Source organism: Sceloporus undulatus, chromosome 2 (genome assembly GCF_019175285.1).
Source record: "Sceloporus undulatus isolate JIND9_A2432 ecotype Alabama chromosome 2, SceUnd_v1.1, whole genome shotgun sequence".
NCBI lineage: Eukaryota > Metazoa > Chordata > Lepidosauria > Squamata > Phrynosomatidae > Sceloporus > Sceloporus undulatus.
In genome coordinates, this window is record NC_056523.1 from 92845806 (window position 1) to 92869862 (window position 24057).

Sequence of the window (24057 nt, forward strand, 5' to 3'; positions counted from 1 at the left end):
ACAGTTTACGCAATGTTTGAAAAATCACAACAGCCCATTTAATACACTAGCAAAATATTTATTTTTTATAATGCCATAACAGAAGTGAAAGATTTTTTTTGGTGTGCCACAGTCATTGTAGTTAAAGAAAACTGGATTAATGGGCTCTTTATACATTTTAATGACAAAAAAAAAAGTTAGGATTGAAATTTGAACTGTTTACCATTTAAACAAGTGTAAAACTTATCATAACCACCCCCAACATATATATAAAGAATTATAGTTTTTAAATCTATAAAAAGTAAAAAATATACACTCAGAAGATCTAACTCTTATTCAGTCTTTAATATAAAACTGTAAACATTTATTTACACAAAGAAAATGTGTAGGATAGAAAAACTGAGCACCCTTTCAATTGAGTTGTGGGGTTTTTGGAAGGCAGTGGATATTGAACAGTGATGTTTTCACACCTTCTCACCTGTTCATGACCGCAGTCTATAAATAAAGCGGAGGCAGCAGGCTGGGTAAAGCTGGGGGAGTCAACATCTTATTGCTTTGAAGCTGCAGCAAATGAAAAGCTCAAGTGCATATATTTGTTTCTGAACTGCTACAAGTTACCAAAGGACAGCACTCAGCCTTTCCCCACTCAACCTCCATGTTCATGTTCATTGATCACTGAATAGCACATAGACATTATTCCACAAATGCTACATTTTAACAATTTGAATAATTTTGCATGGACAGAATCCAAATGGTTGCTGAAGTGTGCTGTAATTTAAAAGTTCTTACCTACAGATTTTTAAGGGATATTTTTCCACATGCCTTTTCAACAATATTCAAGACCAAATTGCTGAACACTTTATCTCAACAGCAGTTGAAACAGCATGTGCTTGCAGTTGACAAAGACCTATATAACTAGGCTAAAGGGAGGAAACAGCAGCCTTTTACTGGACATCAAAATCTGATTGTAGCATTAGAAAGGTGTTGCATTTTCTTTATACCCAAATACTACATGGGACATCTATCTAGAATTTAATATCATTTAAATTCCATAAAAACTGGCATTTTTCAGTGTGCCCAAGGGAGAAAATCAGCAGAACCCAGACAGTTAAGAAGTATGAGGTCCCAAGTACCTCCAATAAGAAAAAGAAGGCACACTGGTGCAAAATCCCCCAAACGTTTACAAAACAAGTACAATTATATCCACTCCATCCCCCACCCCACCTTTTTGCTGGCCAAGAAAAGCAGCTACAAAGATTAAAAGGAGATTTTCCTGATGACATTCAACTTGGATCAATTTTTTTGATTAAACCAAGCTCACTGAAACAAATTCAGTCAAACGATGACTTATGGAAAAGATTAGTAAATTTAAAGCTAATCTAATTTACTTAATAATATCAGTGACATCTGCTTTATTCATTAAATCAATCACCACTTAGAAACATTTAAAATATACAAGCTATGTAATTTGCTTCAGTTTGGACATTCAGCAGTGGAACCACCCATCAATATGCAGCTTTCTCCATTTCCCTCCATCAACAGTCCATCAAGATACAAGACAATCTGTTTAGCACAACACATGTAACCTGCTCATGGGTGACAAGCACATAAAACTAATGGGAAAAGATTAAATAAAAAAGTAGTGTTAAAGCAGATTTCTTTTTCCAAAGTGCACATTTGAGAAAACACTGCAGATACAGAAAAAAGTATTTTCCTTCCCATGGTTTAACCGTTTTATCCCTTTAACTATTCCTGTGCCTAAAATATCCCAGACTTTTCTACACTTTTTTGTGTAGAAATGTTCCTGAATATGCCTGCCATGAAGGAAAGTCTTTAATTCTCAGTTGCAGGTGTGATGATGTACATAAAAGATCCTTATAACAGGAGGTATAGCGTTCATTAAAGAACAAAAGAAAACCCAGAGGAGGGAACAGAGAGGTATCTGTGCATCTAAAACAACTTTCAAATTTATTACCTTTATAAACTAAAGGTTAAGGCAATAGGTGGCTTGTTGGCAAGCAGAAGAATTTTTTTGGTAACATATTAAGAACAATTCTCTCTTTTCCTTGCCCTGTACAGGACTGACCCTAAACAGCCATGAAACCTTGTCCATGGACCAATTTGAAACAGCAGCATCTGCTTCTCCAGAAAATACTCTACTTATTTCTAAGGAGTTTCAATCACCATTTCCCCCCAAAGGGTTGGGGCTTCTCATAATGGAACTACCTTTAATAAAGTATCATGCCTGCCCCAGTTCCCTGTGCCGCTACTGAATTGCTTTCCATGTTGGTTAACAACGTCCAAGGCACAAGGCTTGCTTGACCAACATTAACAAAGCCTGTTCTTATTGGTGCAGCATTCATGTGGCAACAATAAACATTGCTTATTATAAATGCTCTTTGAATCAAAGAGGAGAAATAAGCTGTGATCAATCCAACGCTCTCATTTAATGAATGCTGGAAAGGATAGGAAAAGTGCACACACTTTAAGTCTGATTGGCCAAATTAAAAAAAAAATCTAAAAACCAAGAGCTCAGTCACTACCCACCTCCCCACAGCAGTGCAAATTGCTTAGCTTAGTAAGCCATAAACCAATTAAGACTGAGGCCCCGTTTTGGGCTACAGGAACCGACTGCTGGACATGTTTTAACACATGGACATCTCCAGCACAGAAAGCCATTAGCAATTATTGTGAACTTTCATATCTTGTTTGCTGAAAATGCAGGCATACATATCACTGATTAGAAGACTATCCCCTCAAAACCAGAGATGGTCCTAGAAAGAAATAAAAAGTTGCACATTCTTTCCTCAGGAATAAAATATTGGCAGGGTGCTACTTCTACCATTTAGCAGGCCAAACTGAGATCAAGAAATCAGTCAAGTATTAGCTGTAGGAAAGATTGCCTTAACACTGAATTACTTGGAGTCTTCCTTGCCAGCTTTCTCTGCACCACCACTGCATGGGTCAACATTTAAGTTTTGCAAATGCAAAACAATGCTAAAATGAAAATTTTGAAGGGCCAGCTGAGATATACACCAAACTGATGGGGACTGTATTCATGTGCAGTGTTCCAGACACGCTACAAAAATCACACTGTTTTTCCTATCAAAATTGGTGCATCCTTCTCATGTTAGACCCAGAAGGGAGCAGTTCCAATACAGTCCCACTAATGCCTGTGAATCTTCTCAATGCCACAGGTATTTGGTCCAAAGATAATTTTCAATTTTTAAAAAAAGCAAAGGGAGAGAAAATCCCAAACTTCATTTTAATGATTCCCTAATAACTCATCCAAATCATTCATCCACTCTTCTGAAGTCCTGTTTTTCAACAAAGTGTCTATGAGATCTGTATCCCCAGATAAACTTGACAGTCCATTGCCTCCTGAAGGGCTGCTGTAGGCAAAAGGCAGTTCCTGACTGGTTGTTCTCACAGGATAGCCTTGACTACAGTGCAGATTGGCCCTGTTGGGCATTTGCTGATTTTGATTCTGACTGAAAGTAGTCAGGTCTGGAACAGCCTGGCTCATGCCTGGCAAGACCTGTTGTGAGGGAACTGTTTGCTGGGTAGGAGGGTTTGTCCGCTGCTGGGCACTAATGGATGGTAACATCTGTCCAGAAACAGCCGAGTTCATGGAGCCCATGGGCCTGCTGGTGTTGAGGCTTACCTGAGGCATCCCTTGCGCAAACTGTTGGTTGGTTAATTTTAGGTGAGTCTGCTGCATATGGAAAGTGGAGCTGGCAGTAAATGTCCCTAAACCACTATTTCCTTGTGCCTGGGTATTTAGATTTGGCAGGCCTTGGTGCTGCCATGATGGATTTTGAGCCCCAATTGTTGTTGGCATTCTTGCCATCTGGGGTTTGGATATTGTGGGATTCAGTGTTCCTTTACTATGTTGCTGAGAAATGCTTGCATTTCCTAGGGTGCTCTGTCCATATCCAGCAGGAAGAGCACTGCCTTGAACCAAACTGGGTTGTCTCTGCATCTGTGGCTGCCCACTGGCACTGGGATTTGCATGCTGTGAAACCATCTGCGTCATACCAGGTGTCATGTTGTACAAACCACCTCGCTGGATGCTCTGCAAGCCACTATACTGAGTTACTCCTCGATCCTGCTGATTGCTGCTTGATGAGACAGAATTGTGCCCTGTTCCAATCTGGATCATGTTCTGGGGCTGAGAAAACATGCGTGGGCTACTGGAGTTGGATTGGCCTAAGTTATTTACCCCTGCCATTGCTGGAGATGAACCTACAACACAAAAACAGATATTCAGCACTGGTGTTTATAAGAACTAACCCAACACTTGTCGTCTGTTTAGGTGACATACCACATTTAAGTATTGCCGCATACAAAGTTTTGCAACTAAATTTAGGATTCACTGGTTTGATTTGTGTAGCTGGAAGGGGGTTAACAGAAGGAGATGGCATCATTCTGGCTGCAGCAAACCCCTAAAAAGTCACCCTTGAATATACTGCAGGCCTGGCCTAAATGGGGTGACCTTTGGCATGGGGGGCTGAAGGGGACTTCTGAAAATTGAGTAAAGGCAGCTTCCCTGATCATGCTTTTCTTTTAACCATCTCATCTGTACCATTTAACATATTTTGAGTACCCAAATTCACAACACAGAAGAAGCACATGAATTAAATGCTAAATAATATAACAATATAATGCAGTGAGAGACTCAAGTACACTACCTGCGAAGGTTGTCGTTGGAACACATAGAATTATTATTGAGAGGTTATTCCATACATAGGACTCATTCATGTTGTCACATTCCTCTACATGAGCAAAGGAACACTTGACCATCCTTGTGCTCATAGTCATATAGCAAACTTATGTTTGAAAAGCCGAATGTAGAGGAATATAGCCATAATAATTTCCATGGCAGTTATTTTCTTAGTTGATGCCATCATGTAAGTGTCTAAAGTTTTATTAATATAGAAGTTACTTTACCCTGTGTTTCTGCAGAAGTCTCTGTAAGATCAAAAGCTAGCATTGAAAATGAATCTATGTACCCTTAATTATTAAGCATTATGAGGCCATATCCAATGGCTATCTAAACTGAGAGCAGCTCACACAACTGAACTTTCCTGTCACCTATTTTGTTCCCTGTATCTAGTGAAAACCAACTACAGTGGTACCTCGGGATATGAAATACCCAGGTTACGAAATTTTCGGGATACGAAAAAATCCCATAGGGAATTATTGTTCCGGGTTACGAATGTTTTTTCGGGTTACGAAAAAACTTTTGGTGCTTTTTTCGGCTTTTTCGCACGGAATCGCGGCTTTTCCCCATTAGCGCCTATGGCAATTCGGCTTACGAAGGCTTTTCGGGTTACGAAAGCGGCCGCGGAACGAATTACTTTCGTAACCCGAGGCACCACTGTACAGAAATTGGTGGGGTGGGATGGGAGAACAGAAACCCTTGACACTGGGAGCCATGACAGCAATGGAAGCCATTAGCACAGGTATGCACAACTACTAAAGGCACGGAGATTGGGCATACTCCTCCTCATTGGGCATCCACTTCACCTCATGAATCTTCAACTTTAAAAAAAAATTTTTTTTTTACTTAAAATCCCTCCCACATTTTTGGGGACATGTGGGACAAAACTGCCTTATTTCTCCTTTCCAAGGAAGTTTTAAGCCCAAGGAAAAACTTTTTAGCATCTTTTTTTAAAGGGTGCATGGAAAAGAATACAGCAAGAAATGAACTGGAATTGGCTTTTTCTAAAAATGGCCTTTCCTGAGCAGCATTTTGGGCTTTTAATCATTCATTTGTCCAGTTTTTTGGGGGAGGGGGTGGGAATCAGGCTAGGGGGCACTTTCCTTTCCACTGCATCAGCACAAGATTCAGCCACTCAATTTGGGGCAAATTCTCTCTCCAATCAAATTCTGTATGACACAGCCCCCATAACTGAGGAATCTTCCCCCAGCAACACTCTGCCTAGGACTGCACAGAGTGTAAGGGGATACACAGGGAGAGCAGGAAAAGAAAATTCAGCTCTGCAAGCTGCTCTATGACTAAATACAAATCATGAATTTCCTGGTTGTGAAATATATTTTTAAAAGCCTATCAAAAAAAGGTGCAGGGACAAGAACAAATAGTTTAAATGAAAAACAGAGACGTGGGAGAAAAGTTTATCAGTACACTGGAACAAGTACTATGATAGTTCTAAGACGAGGACAACCTGTTCCATTATTTATCAGTGCACACATTTGTCAATGCTGGTATTAAATGTGCAGTTAGGAACTGGAAAGATGGCTGGACAGACCAGGGCACACTCTACAAAATATTTGTTACCATACACTTGTTTACAACCACCAAAAAAGGACAAGAAGAGAGAAAACCAACTGCATATTCCTCAGTTTGGCCTGTGTATGAGAGGTGTAATAAACTGTTCATGTGGAAGCCTGCCTTTCTCTTTGTTCACAGCTGCTGCTTACCCATACTGACGCTGGACCATGCCTAAAGTAACTTTTTAAAAAACAACAACTAAATCAGTCAGTAACAATTAGGAGTTTTGTTTCTCTTCAAGCAGTGCTTGAAGTATCTGGAGTACCAGGACTATGAGAATGGTTAAAAAATATTCAATTCAACATTCATGCTTATAGGACTAGGAAAACACTTCCATGGAAAGCAAATCCAATAATATTTAAGCAGTATTTGGTATTTTAAAATTAACTAACAACTTAATTAAGAGAATCTGATGAAACTTTGTGTACCACTTTTCCAAAGAGTAGCTGAAAATCGACCTCACTGCCATTTACCTGTGAATTGTCCTGTCTGTTGTTGGTATGGATTTGGTGTCTGATCCTGGTACTGAGGGGGTGGGCGAGTTAAATGTCTCTGGAGCTGCTGCTCCTGATGATGTCTTTGCTTCTCCTAAGAGAACAGAGGTACAAGGTTATTAGATGTCACAGCATAAATTTCAATACAGAAAATGTCCCTGCATAGTGAGAGAAATGATTGTTAAATGTTTTCTACTGTATGAATCAATAACTGCTATTGATTTAATACCACCATAAAGACAATACAGGAAAAAATGATACTTTGTGTGTTAGAAAACAAAAAAAGCTTTGTTCTTTAAGCCAGAACACAACAAAATGTACCATTTATACAAAAATGATATGAATACTGATCTGAAATTAAAAATAAATGGATTTAATGACATACCTCAACATTTTTATCTCAAATAAGAGAGAATGGGGAATTGGCATTCTTAAAATATTTGTTAGTTGTTATGTGTCTTCAAGTTGCTTCTGACTTATGGTGACCCTAAGGCTGCTCTATCACCTTAGGGGGTTTCTTTTGCCTTCCAGGTGAGGCAGAGAGAGTGTGACTTGCCCAAGGTCATCCTGTAGGTTTCTATGGTTGAGTGGGAATTTGCACTCTGGTCTCTAGTCATAGTTCAGTGCTCAAACCATCATATCACACTGGCTCTTTCTCACTAATGCATTGCTCAAAAAGATGCATGCCAACATGGAATTTTGAAATATTCAATGCCTCCTTTGCACTGCAATGCCTCCTTCTAAAAAAAAATTTCCCAAGGGAAAGAAACCAGTGTGCTTCTTTTATCCTGAAGAGGCAGGTTCATCATGTTCAAGCACAGCGAAAATGTTTGTTTTGGATACCAGCATTACACAGCTAAGCCCTGCTGCCTCTTACTATTTAACACAATGAGAGGAAGAAGAGCAGAAGCCTATCTGAATGAATCAGATAGGTACCCATTAATACACTATTATTTATTTGCCTCAATATCCTGGAGGTACCAGATACCTTAGGATCTTAGAACCTTAGCAGGCTCACTTTCAATTAGTACTTGGATGGGAGACCGCCAACCAATATCAGGTGCTGAAGGTTATATTTCAGAGGAAGGAATTAGCAAAACTACCTCTGAGTATTCCTTGCCTTTAAAAAATCCTATAAAATTCCGAGTTCACCATAAGATGGCTTGAAGGCATATATATACATCACCATACCTCCTTTCAGAGATATTTACTCATGAAGAGCATTATGATCAGTGAACTCTAGTGACTCCTAACTCAGGTAAGCAAAGTACTGATTTATTTAATGGAAAGGGGCACTGAAAGTCAAAACAATTTAAGTCTTTCAAAATAGTTAAGCCTGGTCCAAAAGGAAAAAAGCTACCATTTCTCTCATTCTGACACCTCTTACCTGCTCAGCAAGAAGTTGCCTCTGTCCCATAAGAAACTGTTTCTGTTGTTCCATGAGCAAATGCTTTTGCTGTTCCCGCTGTTTCTGCTGATCCAGTAGCATCTGGCGCTGCTTGAGTACAACTGCTTGCTGCTGACTGCTGAGATAGGCTGTGTTGCCATGGTTGCCTGCCATGGAAACACTGGGAGGCTGTGTGTTCCCACCAGGGCCAGCAACAGAAACAGGAATGCGAGGAACACCAGCAGCTGGATTTTGATCCTGCAAAAGCAAGCATCAAGATAGAGTATAGGCAGCTTGGAACTCACCTGAGAAATATGCCACCAGGTCCTTTCTGTTTTTAACCACCCCAGCCCTGAAGTCACCATACAACCACAACTGTCCAGCTGGGAGTGAAAGGCACTTTGAAATATAAAAAAGCTCTTTGTGTGGGGGAGCTGCCACCTAGAGGAAGTTTCAAGAAGCACTTCCATGAATTCCCAGAAGAATCATGAAAAATGACTGAAGAGAACTACAAGACACTCCATTTGCAATAAGGTAGAGAGATATGTTTCTTCTTTCTGTTCTCGCCTCATTGCAGACCCTGCTACTACACACCAATAATGGCAGGAGAAAGATTTATGGATGTCAGTATTTCCAGTAAACAGTAACAAACAGAAGACTGTAACTAATATCTTGTTTTACTTACAAGTTCTGTATTTTCACAGGTACTTAGTGATCCCCTACACTAAACACATGCACACAACAGAGAGAACAATTCTTTGTCTTCCCACCTTCTTTGGTTTGATCGAGTGATCAAACACCACTAGTAATGTTCAAAACCACATGTAATGTTTTGATCAAATCTATGATGCCACCTACTCTGAGATGACAAAGTGGATCTATGATGCCACCTACTCTGAGATGACAAAGGAGCCCTGGTGGCACAGTGGTTAAATGCCTGTACTGCAGCCACTCACTCAAAACCATAAGGTTGTGAGTTCAAGACCAGTAAAAGGGCTCAAGCTTGACTCAGGCTTGCATCCTTCCGAAGTTGCTGAAATGAGTACCCAGATTGTTGGGGACAAATTAGCTTACAGTTGTAAACCACTTGGACACTGCTTAGACGGTATGAAGCGGTATATAAATGAAGCTTGTTTGTTTGATCATCCAACTGCCAAACACAAAACATTTTCTAACATCTAAGAAAAGAAAGAAAGCTTCAATCCTAGGCAAACTAATTCAAACAATGCATCCTAATATTAACTTCACTCTATTTAACAGATCCTGAAGAAGGTCTGTTTTGAGTTCCAACTTTGGAGACAGGGAGCAGGTCTTTTAAACAGAGGCTTGATGGCCATCTGTTGGGGATGCTTTGATTGTGATTTCCTGCATGGGAGGGGGTTGGACTGGATGGCCCTCATGGTCTCTCCCAACTCTATGATTCTATGATAAATGAATAAATATAACAAATAAATTAAGAACTGAGAACAATTATGTGCTGCATATATGCCAACAGAAGCCTTATTCTGTCCAGCAACTTCTGTATTCAAAGAACTGTTGATACCTTAAGTATGAATTCAGTGGTAAAAGAAAAAGTGCCCATATCATGGGCAGTTTAGGTCACAGATTACTTTTCATGAGTCCACATTTTCCAGTCAGAACACTGGACAGCATATTGCTTTTCCAATGAAAGACTGATGCTACAGATCATTTTTACTCTTGTTACTGTGTGCCTTCAAGTTGTTTTTGACTTAGGGCAACCTAGTGGTGTAGTGATTTGACTGTTAGACTATGACTCTGGACACCAGGATTCAAATCCCTGCTGAGCCATGAAAGTTACTACGTGACCTTGGGTAAATCACACACTCTCAGCAGCCTCAGAGGAAGGCAATGGCAAGACTCCTCTGGACAAATCTTGTCAAGAAAACCCTGTGATAGGATCACCTTAGGTCTCCATAAGTCAGAAATGACTTGAAGGCACATAACAACAGTAACAACAAGGTCTATCACAGGAATTTATCAGTAACATTTGTGTCCTTCTGAAGATAAAAATGTGACATCCAGTGGGTTTCAAACTCTGATTTTCAAAGTTGTAGTCCAACGCTCAAACCACTATAGCACATTGGCTCTCTTTACTCTATTCTCTACAATAATTCTTCTGTAAGAACTGCCATTACTCTTTGTTCCACTTATTCAAGAACCCCCCTCCACACACACACACACACACACACACACACACGCAAGCCAAAGCCAAACTACTATTAGAAGCACTTACCTGGCTGTGTGGTACTAGCGTCCTGTATGCAATGTTTCCAGATTTCTTCACTGCAAACATCCCATTCTGCTCTTCGCTCATATGAGGCAATGTGGGTTGTTGACGCTGCTGCATATATGCCAACATAGAGGTCTTATTCTGTCCAGGTAGCGTAACTCCTTGTCCACATTCTTTGTAATGGGTAAGAGGTTTTGTATTTCCATAGTCCAGCACAGAGCTTTGATTCGACACAGAGTTCTGGGTCAAACTGTTTGGCTGATGGCTTAACATATTTCCACCATGATAACCACTCCCAGCCCTGGGAGAACTTTTGCTTGGCATATTGGGCATCATGAGTTTCTGGTTACTGAAGTCCTGTTGGTAAACTGAAGGGCTAGTGGGATTTTCCATAGTGTATGAGACAGCCAATGGACTGTGAGAAGATCCTGACTGCTGCCAGCTAGAAATCTGGTTGGATTGATGGACCTGCTGTTGGTTCTGTAACAACTGATCTCTCTTCTGCTTTGCAGCTATCTGTTGGAGCTGTTTAGCAGATGACATCTCTTTGGTGCCCCCTGTATTCTGTCCAGGTAACAGTGAACTAGGCAGAGACCTCTGCACATTCTGAGACAGGTTGGATGGCTGTATCATGGACTGGCTGGAATTATCAGTCACTGACTGATTGGAAGGCTGGAACATTGTTTGAGAATTACTAACTGCTGGAGAAGCAGCACTAACAGGGACAGAAGAGGTACCAATGAATGTTGTGCCAGCTGAAGATGATCTGACCTGTGGAGATCCCATCTGTTCCTGCTCAAAGTCTGCTGGAGAAAATTCAGTCTTTATAATGATGTCTTGTGGTAATGGAGTTTGTGCAGCTGAATTAGTAGAATCAACATCCTTCTTTTCCTCAAAGTCTTCCGTAAAGAGATCTTTCATGTCTTCATCAGGCACTGACCTGTTCAGTTCATCAATGAGCTCCTTCCACTCTTGCTCATTAAGGTTAAGATCAGACATCAAATTGTTCTGAGATATGGAACTTCCTGGTCCCGTAATCATACAGGGAAGATCATCTGGTGGTTCTTGTTTGAGCTCCTTATTAATAGCCAAAGCAAATACATCATTAGCATCGCTGCTTCCATTCAACTGAAGGTTTGAGTCTGGCAGACACTTTTTGCTGATGCTATCTAGCCCTATGGGATGTTTGCCATTGAGCTGTAAAGTGTCTCCACTGGAAGGTTTGCTGTCAAGCTGGTGGAGAGGCGATACAGGAGGAATTCCATTGGAGGAGCCTGTTAACCCACCAACACTATCATCATGACGCAATTTCTTGGGCACAGAAAACATGTCGCCATAGCCATTCTGCTGGTCACCATTCTGAGGCGAAACAGAACTATCAAGCTTCCTTTTCACTGTTTCATGAAGCTGCTAAAAGAGAAACAGTGCTAAATTAGTCATACACTTCAGTATTCTCATCGTGGCTTTCTAGCATGGCATCAGTCTATTATTTGCCAAAGACAATGCTTTCCACTGTAGTTGTAAAACATTTCCTAGATAATTATTTAACTATTTTAAACATGGAATTTAAAGCTATAAACACATCAGTTAATAAAATGGAGTGCTTTTCAGCATGTGTAACTTCTTTTTATAAATGATGTTCTAGCCTTGGAAAAATCTGAGGAAGTTTCATCCTTCCCAAAAATATTTTTTCCTCATTATGAAACATTTTCTTATAGAGTTGTGAATGAAATATTTAAGACATTGTCCCAATGTAGGAAAGCCTGCCTCCAGTTTTTAGAAGTACTCGAAGATGATAAAATGAAAGATTAGAAGCAGCAAAAACTGCCAAGAATGATAGATCAGAAAAGGAAACTGATTAGACTAGATTTTCTGTAAGACTATTAGCATTCAATGTCAGTTCCTTACCCTTTCTTTTCCTCAAGATCTTTTTTTTTTAACAAAGTGACATAAGATCCCTCTAGGCCCTAGAGTCTAGGGCAGCAAAATATCAATATCAATTATTCTATTTCCAAAATGTATGTTCCCCTCCCCCCAAAAAACAGAGAGGAAAAAAATCAATTTTTAATAGCTTTAAAATTTTTCAGAATTTCCTTATTGCTGCTTCAGAACCATCTTGGAAATACTACTGTGCATGGTTGCTTCCCACAACCTTGCTTTGCTTTGCTTTGCTGGGCTCTGCTTTCCCCACTATTTTGAAGTATTGTATGTTATTTTTTTTCTTATACACTAGAAACCCAGTGAAAGATCTGGGATCACATAAGTTTTGCAGTATTGGACTGGATCAGCGTTTTGTATGGTGAATCACTTGAAGAACAGCTAAATATGAATGGATATTTTAAATACTTAAACAATTTCCTTATATGCCTAAAGTGCTACCTGAGACAAAAAGAGTGCATTACACATGCAACTTCCATAGGATTGCCCAGTGTTTAAACACAAGGCAGGAGTACAGCTGCCACATTCCTTCTGGTCTTTCTAGCCTAAAGCATTACACAAGCTTTAATGCTAGAAGAGAGTACTATGCATCTGGAGCTCAAAGCACTGTACTAACAGAACCAGCAGGATGGAACTCTCTGTGGAAAGAGTAGGTGCCATGGAATACAAATTAAGCTTGCCAAAAATCTTTGGTTGGGGATAATTGCTAACCCAGCCAAGTGCAATACATCCAAAACAATTCTGACAGTAAACCAACCTACTATAATATGAATGTGACACCTGAGGTTCAAATGGTACAGTGTTCTTGTTTTTTTTTAAAAAAATCAACAACAGATATACCAGCTACTTCCCACCTGGTTACAACTATCCATGTACTTATAAACACCTACCTAGAAATATCTTATATGTGGACTATTTCTCAAGATGGTTGGGAAATTTCAGTTAGTGCAGAACAGAGTAGTGAGTCTACTTACTGGGAAGGGTCACTCTGAAAATACCAACTGCACTAGATTACCTGTGAGTTTCCAGGGCCCAATTCAAAATGTTAGTACTGGCCTTTAAAGACCTAAATGGCTTAAGGCCAAGCCACCTGATGTATCTTCTGCCATGTTTCTGCCTAATTATTACAACCATCTTTGGAGAGACTTTTCTTTGGGGGCACCTGTTCACAATGGTGTGACTGATGGCTAACAGAAAAGAACCTTCTCAGTAGCAGCCTTCATTCAGAGGCCAGGTTAAGACTTCCTCTTCTAGAAGGCATCTACCTAGCTCTGGCTTTTACTTTTTATTTTCCTGCCTTTGTCATTCAGATTTCTCTAATGATTAGTAACTAATATTTTGATATTAAATCAGTGGACTTATTTGTTTTGGTTACGATTTCACTGACTTTTTGTGGTTTTTCATTTGTAAAGTACCCAGTTTGGAAGTAGGTGGTAACTACATTTTAATTAATAAACAAAACCTTTTCTCTTCAGAATTTTTATAGTGAAAATTATAATATAGTTTTTTATCTTAAAGATTTGCAGCAGAGTAGTGTTTTCATAAACAACAAGAGCTCAACATAATCAATTAGGCTATCTCTATCAGAGAGGCCTAACCATCATGCACCTGCTATCTCAAAACCTGAAAGAAAGAAAAAACTTGCTAGCTAATCTTAATATTCTACTCTCTTTCCTGAGGCCACTCAAATTATACACCAATTTATTCCCAGTGTCTGAAAACCCTGTTATTCACTATTGGAAAACAGGCTGCACTCAGGGAAAAACATGATACAACCACATTGAAAGGCTGCCCTCAAAAACAAATCTCACTTACTGACTTATACATTTGATATACTCAATAGAAAACCGGTTTTCAGATTTCTCTGTCCCCACCCCCACCTGCACAAATATGTGGACATTTTAAAAATGGGCAAAATGCAGGAGATGGTATCACTTCAACAAGTTCTGAACCTATCTGGAAAGAGTTGCAGAATCATGTCAGGACTTGCCTTTGCAATTATAATTCTCATTCATTCTTCCTATTCAAGTCATACTCCTGCAAACAGGAATATTTTCCAAAACTGCACTTCAAGATAATAAACAGTAGTAACCAATTATATTTAACTTTCAGCAACTGGTTCATGAGAGGGAAATATGATGTATATCATATATATATATATATATAAGATGTAGTAATTGAAGTGAACAACAAATTATGTTTAAGCCTATAACTTCAAACCATGTGCAACCACAGCAATGACTAAAGAATCTGTACTCCCATGCACCTCTACATAAACAAAAGTCTTAGGACACCTTAAAGATTACTGGATTTTGATATAAGACTGAGTGAACTAGGCCACCAAAACACATATATCAGTGGGGTGGGTGTGTCTGTGTAAAAATGTGGGGTCAGATGTCCACAAATGGTACCAAACATTGGTATTTTTGTTATAACTGTATACTCTCTGTGACAGCTACAGCATAGGTCAGTAATGGCGAACCTTTTAGGGCTGAGTGCCCAAACTAAAATGTCTTCTGGTATCAGGTGCTACCCAGTGCCAGGGGAGGGACTTCTGCCCTCCGAGTGTGGGACTTCCATCCTCTGAGGGCAGGACTTCTTCCCCTGCCCTCCCGGGCCTTCAGCTGCCTCTGCAGAGACAGCTGAAGGCCCAGGGTGCAAGGGAGAAAGAAGAGCAACAGGCACGCACCTCTTCTTCCTCCTTCCCCATGCCATTCCCAGCCTCCAGCTGCCTCCAGAGAGCCCAGAAAGGGTCTGGAAGAAGAGGGAAGCTCCCTGCCGCATGCCAGGGAAATGGCACCACGTGTCATCTCTGGCATGCGTGCCATAGGTTCACCATCACATGCATAAATAATACACAAGAAAGCCCCCCCTCTCTCTTTCTGTGTGTGTGTGTGTGTATTCTGCATAAGAGGAAAGATGAACATGTGCTATCTCCTAAGCGACCCATCTGCAGAAGTAAAGGTTTTGATTCCCACACAACAGAACATTGTGCAAACAGCAAATGAAAATTCTTATCACCAAAGAACCCCCTAAAATAGGGCTGGGGGCTGGTAATGCTCCTGATTTTGTTGGATTATCACTCCCTTCATCCCTGGAAACTAGAATATGCTTATGAAAATTGAAGACCATCCACTGGGGTTTGGTTCCAGGACACACACACACACACACACACACACACACACACACAAATCAACATCAGAATTAGTAGTTGTAGTCCCATTAAATACTATGGCAAAGTAAAATTGCTTAGTAGAATTTGTATTTTTCAGAATATTTTCAAGCTATGGATGGTTGAATCTGTGGATAAAGAGTGTGTGACTATGGAGAGCTGACTATAGATTCCCTATGTCTTCTCTCAAAGACTATCTCCCAGTTAGCTTTACTTCTATTATTTCAGTAGATATTATACATTAAAGTCAGAAGCTAAGCATTCATTGACATAATGAGATTTGTTTTTTATTTGGCAACAACCTAAAATTATTGAGGTATGTATTTGAAGGGCCAGTACACACAAAATTATTTTCATATCATTTTTGTGTGAGAAAACAACAATTATGTAAAAATACTGTATTCGTTTAAGCTGCGCTTGAAAAGGGGCCTCACCATGCGTACAAATAAAAAACAGGTGTTCTTGTCATAGCATACAGTTTATATCTAGTTTTTCCTACATGTAACTGCCACCTAGGTATGGAAATACCATTACAGTGGGCTCTTGGTGTCCACTGGGGTTTGGTTTCAAGACCCTCCATGGGTACCAAAATCTGTGGATGTTTAAATCCCATTATTCACAGGTGCTCAGCAAATGCTCTACATTGTAATCCCAGCCAAATTTCTAGTAGGCTCATAAACGTGGATGCATTTGTTTTAACAGGCCTGACTTAAACAGAAGTCTGAAATTTGGGCTGGATTCCTGTAACAGGATATATGTGTGTGATATTTAGGTACATCTTTGTAGCTACAATTCCTGGTACAACTCCTCCAAACCCACTTTTTAAGTGAAACAGCCATTTCCATGTTACTGGAGATTTGGGAAGAAGGAATCAGCGAATCTAGCTCTTTCCTGTACCTGGACATGCTGCAAAAGACATCCACAAGAACTCTAGGGCTCCACAGGAAGTCCCTATAGGTAACGTCCTCACCATGTGTCCAGCTTGAAAATAGCTGAACACATCTCACTTAATCCCGCTGCTCTCCAATGACATTAAAATGGCTGTGCTGAGGCGGCTTTATTGCTTAAAAGGTTGTTGCAGGGTTGGTAAAGAATTCCAACTTCTCTAAAAGTGAGCTGCAGTATCCTAAGTCCAATATATACCATCGTAATTCACCAACTGGATTCTGGCCTTAGTTTGTTGTAACTGGAGAAACTGCATTTAACCTTTTTTCCCCCTTCCACAAAGGATTAGTGTTTCAGATCATCCAATTACCTAGTACTTATCCTTAATAATTTACTAAGTTTTTGACCAGAGGTGCAAGCTACTGTATAATAATACACTAATCCTATACTAATAGCAAAGTCATTAAATGACAGCTGAACTTTATGTAGCCAAAATGGCACCACCCACTCACAAGGAGAAAGTATTAGCTGGCTTGGGGAAACTCCAAAGTTTGCATAGGTTAAAAAAACTCTTTAAAAAGTTGAAGTAGGGAGACTCAAAACAACCCAGAGAGCGCTTGGTAAGCTCAGTGGCTACCAGGACCTTCTTATGTCAATGGAGTCAAAGAATAAGATGGCACTTCCCTCCCTCCATTCTACACACAAAAATCAGTAACCTTATCACTATACACTGTTATAGCACCAATATTCCACTTTAACTGGCATGGCAAGATCCTGTGAAATCTTGGGATTTGCAGTTTAGAGAGGGACATTCAAAATTCTGAGCCAAAGCACTCATGGGCCAGAATGCCACAGGATGTTGCCATGGCAGTTTAAGTGGAATATGGTGTTGTAACACTGTAGTGTGATAAGGACCCAAGTAGGTCAGCAGTTGAACTTTTTTTAAACCAAAAGTTGGGAGAAGTAATTTCTTGAATTACAATCCTCAGAATCCTCTGGTTATGTTGCTGGGGGAGATTTCAGAAGTCATAGTCCAATAAAGTAACTTTTCTGAGTTCTCTCTTTAGCAATGGGACAGCATCCATCCTCTGCACCCAAAGGAATAAAACTAGCTTGGTTAGTCAACAGCATTAAGGACACATTGCTCCCATCTGCTATCCTCTGTTCCTTGAGGCAGTAGTACACACAGAGAATGTTTTACAGTTTGACTCCTAATTCTGCTCAACTAACATCAATACAGTAAATGAATTACAGTAATCTGTAACAAGCTTTTTTTGATACATGAGTTAAATCTGTATTTTTCAAATGTTTTTTTGCTAAGATTTATATATTTGGCAGTCTAAAAAATGGACAAAATAAATACTAACACATGCAGCTCTCTCGAAAGAGCAGTTTACAGAAACCTGGCAAATGAGTCAGACATCAGCCCCGCCAAAGTAGTGTCAAGGCAAGAAAAACCTGTTCTAAGATGAAATCTCAAAGGAAAGGAAACGCTGAAAAAGAAATCAATATTATCTACCAATGTACTAAATGCTTTTAATCTATTTAAGGCAGTTAAACAATTACATGCTGAATTTAAAATTAGTGAAATTACTTCTCTAGCAGTCTTTCTGTAATTAACACCCTGATTATTCTTCCTGAAAAAACATTCTAGCACCATAGTTATGACCAGATTAGAAAGAAAAATATAGGGAGACTAAAGAATAATTAAGAAAGGTGTATATTCATTTGTATACAGCAGTGTTCATATGAAATTTTCCACAAACATATAACATGAAACCAATTGCCTCTCTAGATCAAATCTTAAATGAACCACAACACAGATTCAATTGTACTTAGGATATTACAAATGTTTTAAATAAATGTATTTTGCTTTGATAATTCTGCATATTTCAATTAATAATGAAGGTAAATTCAGAATTACTTTAACAATGTCTTCCCAGTACACAAAACATACAACTATCCACCATATCTCAACTATGGAAAAGTTTTCAAGTAATTTCATGGACTCCTAGTAGACTGCTGCTATAGCAGAGACTTATTTTTAGCCACTGTATCTTGTACAATCAAAGAAGAGCTAATTAATCTATTGCCATTTAAGTCAAAGGTACTTCCAGTTGCTCCTATTTCTTTATAACTCATAAATTGTTACTTTTTACAATAAAATGTAATGAGATTTGCCAGTAGCCAGCATTATCAAGCTGCTAGGAAATTAGAGGTAAATGGGGAAGGGGACATTAATGCCCCTATTTCAACTTGTTTTAGAGCACATTATCCAACATATTCACAGAACTATATTTTGACCCACATAAAAACAGATCCAAATCCTCCCCTATTCTTCTGATTGCACATATGGCTTCCTACAGGCAGGCAAATGCCAGAAAACCATAGGCACTCCGGAAGCAAGGTATCACATGTCCCACAGGCCAAGTAATTGCTATCAATGCTGAATCTAGAATCTAATCAGTCTCAAAATCTCCCAACCAAAACAGATGCATTTCCTGAGGCATAAGTACTGCCTGCACAAGATGCCTAAGGTTTGTCATGACATGGGAGCCTGCACTGCAAGAGAGCAAGTTCAACAAGAGGTCTGTTCAATTATGATAGGGATACTGTGTGCCACTGAACATTTGGGATAATGCTATTTTCCAGGTTAAAAAATGCATGTGCAAAATATTATTTTTAAAAGGGAATATAAGTTACAGAAGAAAATCATGATAAATCAAGCTAACAAGCTTTATATTGAGATTAGAACTGGTTTATTGAATTTAAATATAACTACATCATCATTTTCATATTAATAGTACTTTAGTTTTAACGTTTTTAAAAGTCTTCTAACTACACTACCAAATTGTGTTAAGAAAATACACATTTGTTGCTTATGAGTGAAATAAGCTGGTGCTAATATTGACTCATTTAAATATACATCAAATGTATTTGCTGTAAAAGATATAGAATATCTTACTAAGTAAACACCTTAAGTGTATGTGTGTGGACACCTTCAAGTTGTTTGTCAATTTATGGTGACCCCATAAATTTCCTGGGGTTTTCTTAGGTAAGGAATATTCCAAAGTGATTTTGTCAGTTCCTTCATCTGAAATATAGCCTACAGCAGCTGGTATTGGTTGGGAGTCCCCCATACAGGTACTAGCCAGGGCTGACCCTAATTAAGTTTCAGTGGCACACAGTATCCCTATTTTAGGCCTTAAGAAAATAAAATTCAAAAGGTTTTATACAAAATGTTCATCAACTTTTTGCATATCAGAATGTTTTCTTATCCACTACAAGGAGCCTGGATTCTATGTTTCCATGGATGGAATTCTGTTCATGGTTTTTTTCCTAATATCACACTGCATAATCCTATGCCTGCCTCCCAAAAGTTTGCTCTAGAGGGTTCAATGACCACCAACTAAACAGCATGACTGAATGAGCATCCTTTCTACGAAGAGAAGTTTTTCTGTTTGTGGAAGAGCAATTTAGGATCCAAGAAAGGATGTTTAGGGGTGCCATTATTTCTAACTGGGAAGGAATCTTCCTCATCACTAGGATGACCAATATGTGTGCAAGCTACTCTCTTGTTTGTTCACTGTAAAGCAATTTGAAATTGAGCTGCTGTAAACAGTTAAAGTATCAACTCCTGCATTAACTGGAGGAATATTTTTCGTTACTAAAATTATTTAACAAAACTGATGTAACAACAAAGAAATAACATACCTAGATACTTTCTCTGAATGGTTATCATGCCTATACTTTAAAGTTTTAGGGAAAGTTCATCATTACAAAAGTAAAAGCCAATCCCTCCATATATCTTCCAGCAATATTTAAAATGTTGTTTGATTCTGCCAAACAACCTAGCAAGTGGGGAAGTACTGTACTAGCATGGGTATAGCAGGAATATTAGTATGTTGATGTTAAGGAAGAAGAAATAGAGTAGGGCTGACTACCAAACTCAAAGGTATTATATATCTACATTAAAAATTATTACTTTTTGTAAATTGTAGCAAACTTAAAAGCAACAGCAATCTATCCATAAAATAGGTGGAGCAGAGAGCATAAATCATCAACACATCTAGTTGGGTTTTTCCTTTCTCTTTCACTTTTGGCAAGAAAAGTGGATGCTACTGAAAATAATCAGAGCAGATGGAGATTCAAACCCTCACGGTTTTAGGGAAAACATTAACCTACAATATATTCTGGGAAGGTAAGACAAGGATGAACTATCCCTTTGGATAACCCTGGAATAGGGAAATACAGGACCACAATATTAAACTGGGAGATAAAACTAAGACTCTTCTACTTAACACTTAAGTTCTAATAAAATATGTATATAATAAAATAGTCATGCATGCTCTTAGCTATTTTTCGCTGCTAAAGCACATACTTTAAACATAAGTTTATTTATTTATTTAGTTGTTTAAGTACTAAGGAAATCAACGTTTACTTTCAAGGGCTCTGGACAGCCTTCAAGCTAGGACACATACCATTTAAAACAGTGTCAGATCACAGAATCTTCTCACAACCCTACTGCCAGATAAAGATTAAAGTGACCTATCCTTCTGACTTTGTCTCGGCTCTGTCCAGTCAGCTTCTAAACAGAGAAATGACTAATTGGTCAGGCAATTTCTGAGTCTACCGGATACAAAAAATACAAATAAATAAAAACATTTAACATAGGGAAAGAAAGTACATAGTCTCCTTTTCATACCCTAACTTATTAAACATATCAAAATTGTTTTAGGTGAATCTGTATCAATGCACTGATGATAATAATACACTGTTGAGCCAGCCTAGCCACACACCACCATTTAACCTATACAGCTAAATTTCTTTCACTTTGGGAGGTAAATCATGACACTTCTGAACTAAAATACTAACAAATCAATTTTTCCCCATTTCATCACAGAAGTTACCATCTTCCAATCATAAATCTCATAATTTTAATAATAGGGGACCGTGTAACTACGACTGTGTTATCTAGGTGGCTATAGTTTGGTGGTTTGTCTGTATAGTCCTAGGTCCAATCCCTAGTATTTCTGGTTAAAAAAAATCACAAAGGCAGGATTAGGAAAGACTGAGAGCCAGTGTGGTGTATTGGTTTAAGTGTTGGACTAGGACTCTGGAGACCAGGGTTCGAATCTCCGCCACAAAACCCCACTAGGTGGTTTTGGACAGGAAACATTCTCTCAGCTTCGGAAGATGGCAATGGCAAAGCTTCTCTGAAGAAACTTGGCAAGAAAATCCTAGGATAGGGTGGCCATAAGTTGGAACTGACTTGGAGGCACACAACAACAACAACAACAGGACTGGGAAACAGCTTCAAACTCTGCTGCTAAAATGAATTAATAAACCCAGGCTAGATCATTCAAACATGTACGTATGAGTTAAATTCCTATAATTCACTGCTGTAACTTGATTTTTTAAAAAACCCAAAAGACCTGTGTTCAAGACAAATAATGTGTATGTTTAACACAAAGGCACACCTTCACTTGTCTGGGATAACCCATCACACTTTTCTTGTGTTCTTAGGGCTGGTACAGACTGGCACAATATTATGCCAGCTTCCCGGCAGCTTGGGGGCCTGTTCGCCCAGTGGGTTTCCATGGCCGAGCCGGGAAATGAGCCCTGGTCTCCAGAGTCATAGTCTCGTTAGTCTCATCAACTGTTTCATTAGATGCGATTTATTTAGAAACCTACAGCAAGTAGGCAAAGTTATCTAGAACAAAAATCCTGGTGTCTATGTGAAGCTCTACATGAAGCTCCTTCTACGCCAATGGCTACAATGTTGGCTCAGACAAGTTTCAAACCAGTGCTCATTTGGTGGCCTTAGGGCAGTCACACGCAATGGGTTTACAAGCAACTAACCTACTTTACAAGATAGCTGTGAAGATAAAATGGGCTACCCCACATGAACCAGTCTTAAGACCCTGGGACAAAGAGCAGTAAGTGCAATCCTTACACACTGTTTACTTCTGGACTTGTGAAGGTCTGCCAAATGGGAAATACAGGACCAGAGCAGGATTTCAAGAACATTCCTTCATTTCCTAACAGTGTCTACCTCCATGGCTAATGTTAAAACCAAGGGCAGACTGAAGTGGAGAGGCAACATATCCCCCGGAAACTTCTCAAAAATTGCTCTAAGTTTATAAGAAATGGCGGTAAGAAATCAGGCCAGTTTCCACAGCCCTTTATTTGGATCACAACAGCAAAGGGTTTACTTATTTTCTTATTTCTACAGTCCCTTCACAACTCTTTTTTCTTGCAGGGGGAGGAAGACCTGAATGTTATAAACAGTGCTTGAGACCATTGGGGAAAGGTGCCATTCCGGAGGGAGGGAAGGAGGAAGGGAGGAAGGGGGTTTAACAAGCAATCTAGTTTAATCTTTAAGTAGTAACTCTATTTTAATGTATAACTTCCACCTGTTTTTAACTGTACTGCTCTTTTTTAATACTGTGAGCCACTCTGGGTCCCAGTTTTGGGAAAAGAGTAGGATACAAATAGTAGTAGTAGTAGTAGTAGTAGTAATATAGCAGTAGTAGTAGTTTTGTTGTTGTTGCTATTACTAATAGGACAACCAACCCTTTTCTTTCCTAGTTGTTGTTGTTGTTGTTAACAACAGGGCAACCAACCCTCTTCTTTCCCTAGTTGTTGTTGTTGTTCTTATTCTTATCAGGGCAACCAACCTTTCCCTTTCCCTAGCTATTTCTGTCAAGCGGCGTCAAACTGGTTTACTGTATTCCCAGCCTGGCCGTTCTCCGAGGCAAAGCCTGGGGGCCTCACCGCAATGAGGGCGCTGCTGCTGCTGCTGCGTCCTCCGTGTGGCTGCTGCTGCTGCTGGGCTTCACCGCCGGCGGTGTCCGCGTCCAGGCCGTTGGCCGGGGGTCTCTCGGAGGAGGCCGGGGCCTGGGGTGCCGGGGCCTGGGGCTGGGCCGGGGCCTGCTGCTGCTGCTGCCGGTGCTTGCCGGCGCGCTTGGCCTTGGCCTGGAGGCAGCGCTGGTGGAGGGCGAAGGTCTGCTGGCGCTCGAGCTCCAGGCGCTCCGGGGAGACGGCCTGGTAGCGGGACTCGCAGGCGCTGTGGTGCCTGCGGCAGAGCTCGATCCGGCGGCGGAGGCGCTCCATGACGGCGCTGTGCCGGGGCACCGCGAACTCCGCCATCGGGCAGGGAGGGAGGACCATGGGCCGCGGGCGAGGAGGAGGAGGGGGAAGAGCAGGCCTTTCACGCCGCCATGGAGGACGGAGAGGGGCGCCCGGCGGCTCCGGCGCCCGGCGGCTCCACTCCTCCTCCTTCGCCGCCGTCCTTCCGCGCCCCGCCGCCCCGCCTCAGGCCCGAAGCCGCCGCCGCAGCAGCCTCCAGTCCTCCATTGTTATCCGCGCCTCGGCCGCCGCCATTTTGAATCTGCTTTGCCCCTTCGCCTCCCTCCTCCTCCCCCTCCCTCCAGTTCAGAGGGGGCGGGCTTTCCTAAGCGGCGTCACGACCCGCACGCTGATTGGCCGAATGTCTTGAGCGGCACAGCCGCTGGCCAGTAGGAAAAGAGTACGGGAGAGTTAAAGCCGGGGAGGAAAACTCTTTTGGCGTCTCCGGCCCTCTCTCCCAGCCCCCGCCTCCCTCGCGACCTTTCCGGAAGACCATAAAGGGCGGGGCCTGTCGTGATTGACAGG

General features: G+C 40.4%; 1 protein-coding gene across 3 annotated transcripts; it reads right to left on the reverse strand.

The window, feature by feature from the left end:
• Positions 1-42: 42 nt before the first annotated feature.
• MAML1 (mastermind like transcriptional coactivator 1) lies at positions 43-23806 on the reverse strand. 3 transcript variants are annotated; one of them, XM_042448596.1, is made up of 5 exons: positions 23179-23806; positions 10410-11813; positions 8156-8413; positions 6748-6862; positions 43-4224 (listed from the first exon to the last, which is right to left on the reverse strand). In XM_042448596.1, exons 1-5 carry the CDS (start codon positions 23572-23574, stop codon positions 3245-3247), a joined length of 3153 nt encoding a protein of 1050 aa, XP_042304530.1. In that variant the 5' UTR covers positions 23575-23806; the 3' UTR covers positions 43-3244. The 3 variants fall into 3 exon arrangements, with proteins under 3 accessions (XP_042304530.1, XP_042304529.1, XP_042304531.1); XM_042448595.1 differs by having other exon boundaries at positions 10410-11816; XM_042448597.1 differs by lacking the exon at positions 23179-23806 and adding an exon at positions 20883-20940 and having other exon boundaries at positions 10410-11816.
• Positions 23807-24057: the final 251 nt, after the last annotated feature.

Coding starts and splice junctions, on each gene's coding strand:
- MAML1 (XM_042448595.1), bottom strand. CDS start 23,574: ATGGTCCTCCCTCCCTGCCCGATGGCGGAGTTCGCGGTGCCCCGGCAC. Junction 8,414..10,409: donor CGCTAGTACCACACAGCCAG/GTAAGTGCTTCT, acceptor TTGCTTTTGCAG/GATCAAAATCCAGCTGCTGG. Junction 6,863..8,155: donor GGCAACTTCTTGCTGAGCAG/GTAAGAGGTGTC, acceptor CTGTTCTCTTAG/GAGAAGCAAAGACATCATCA.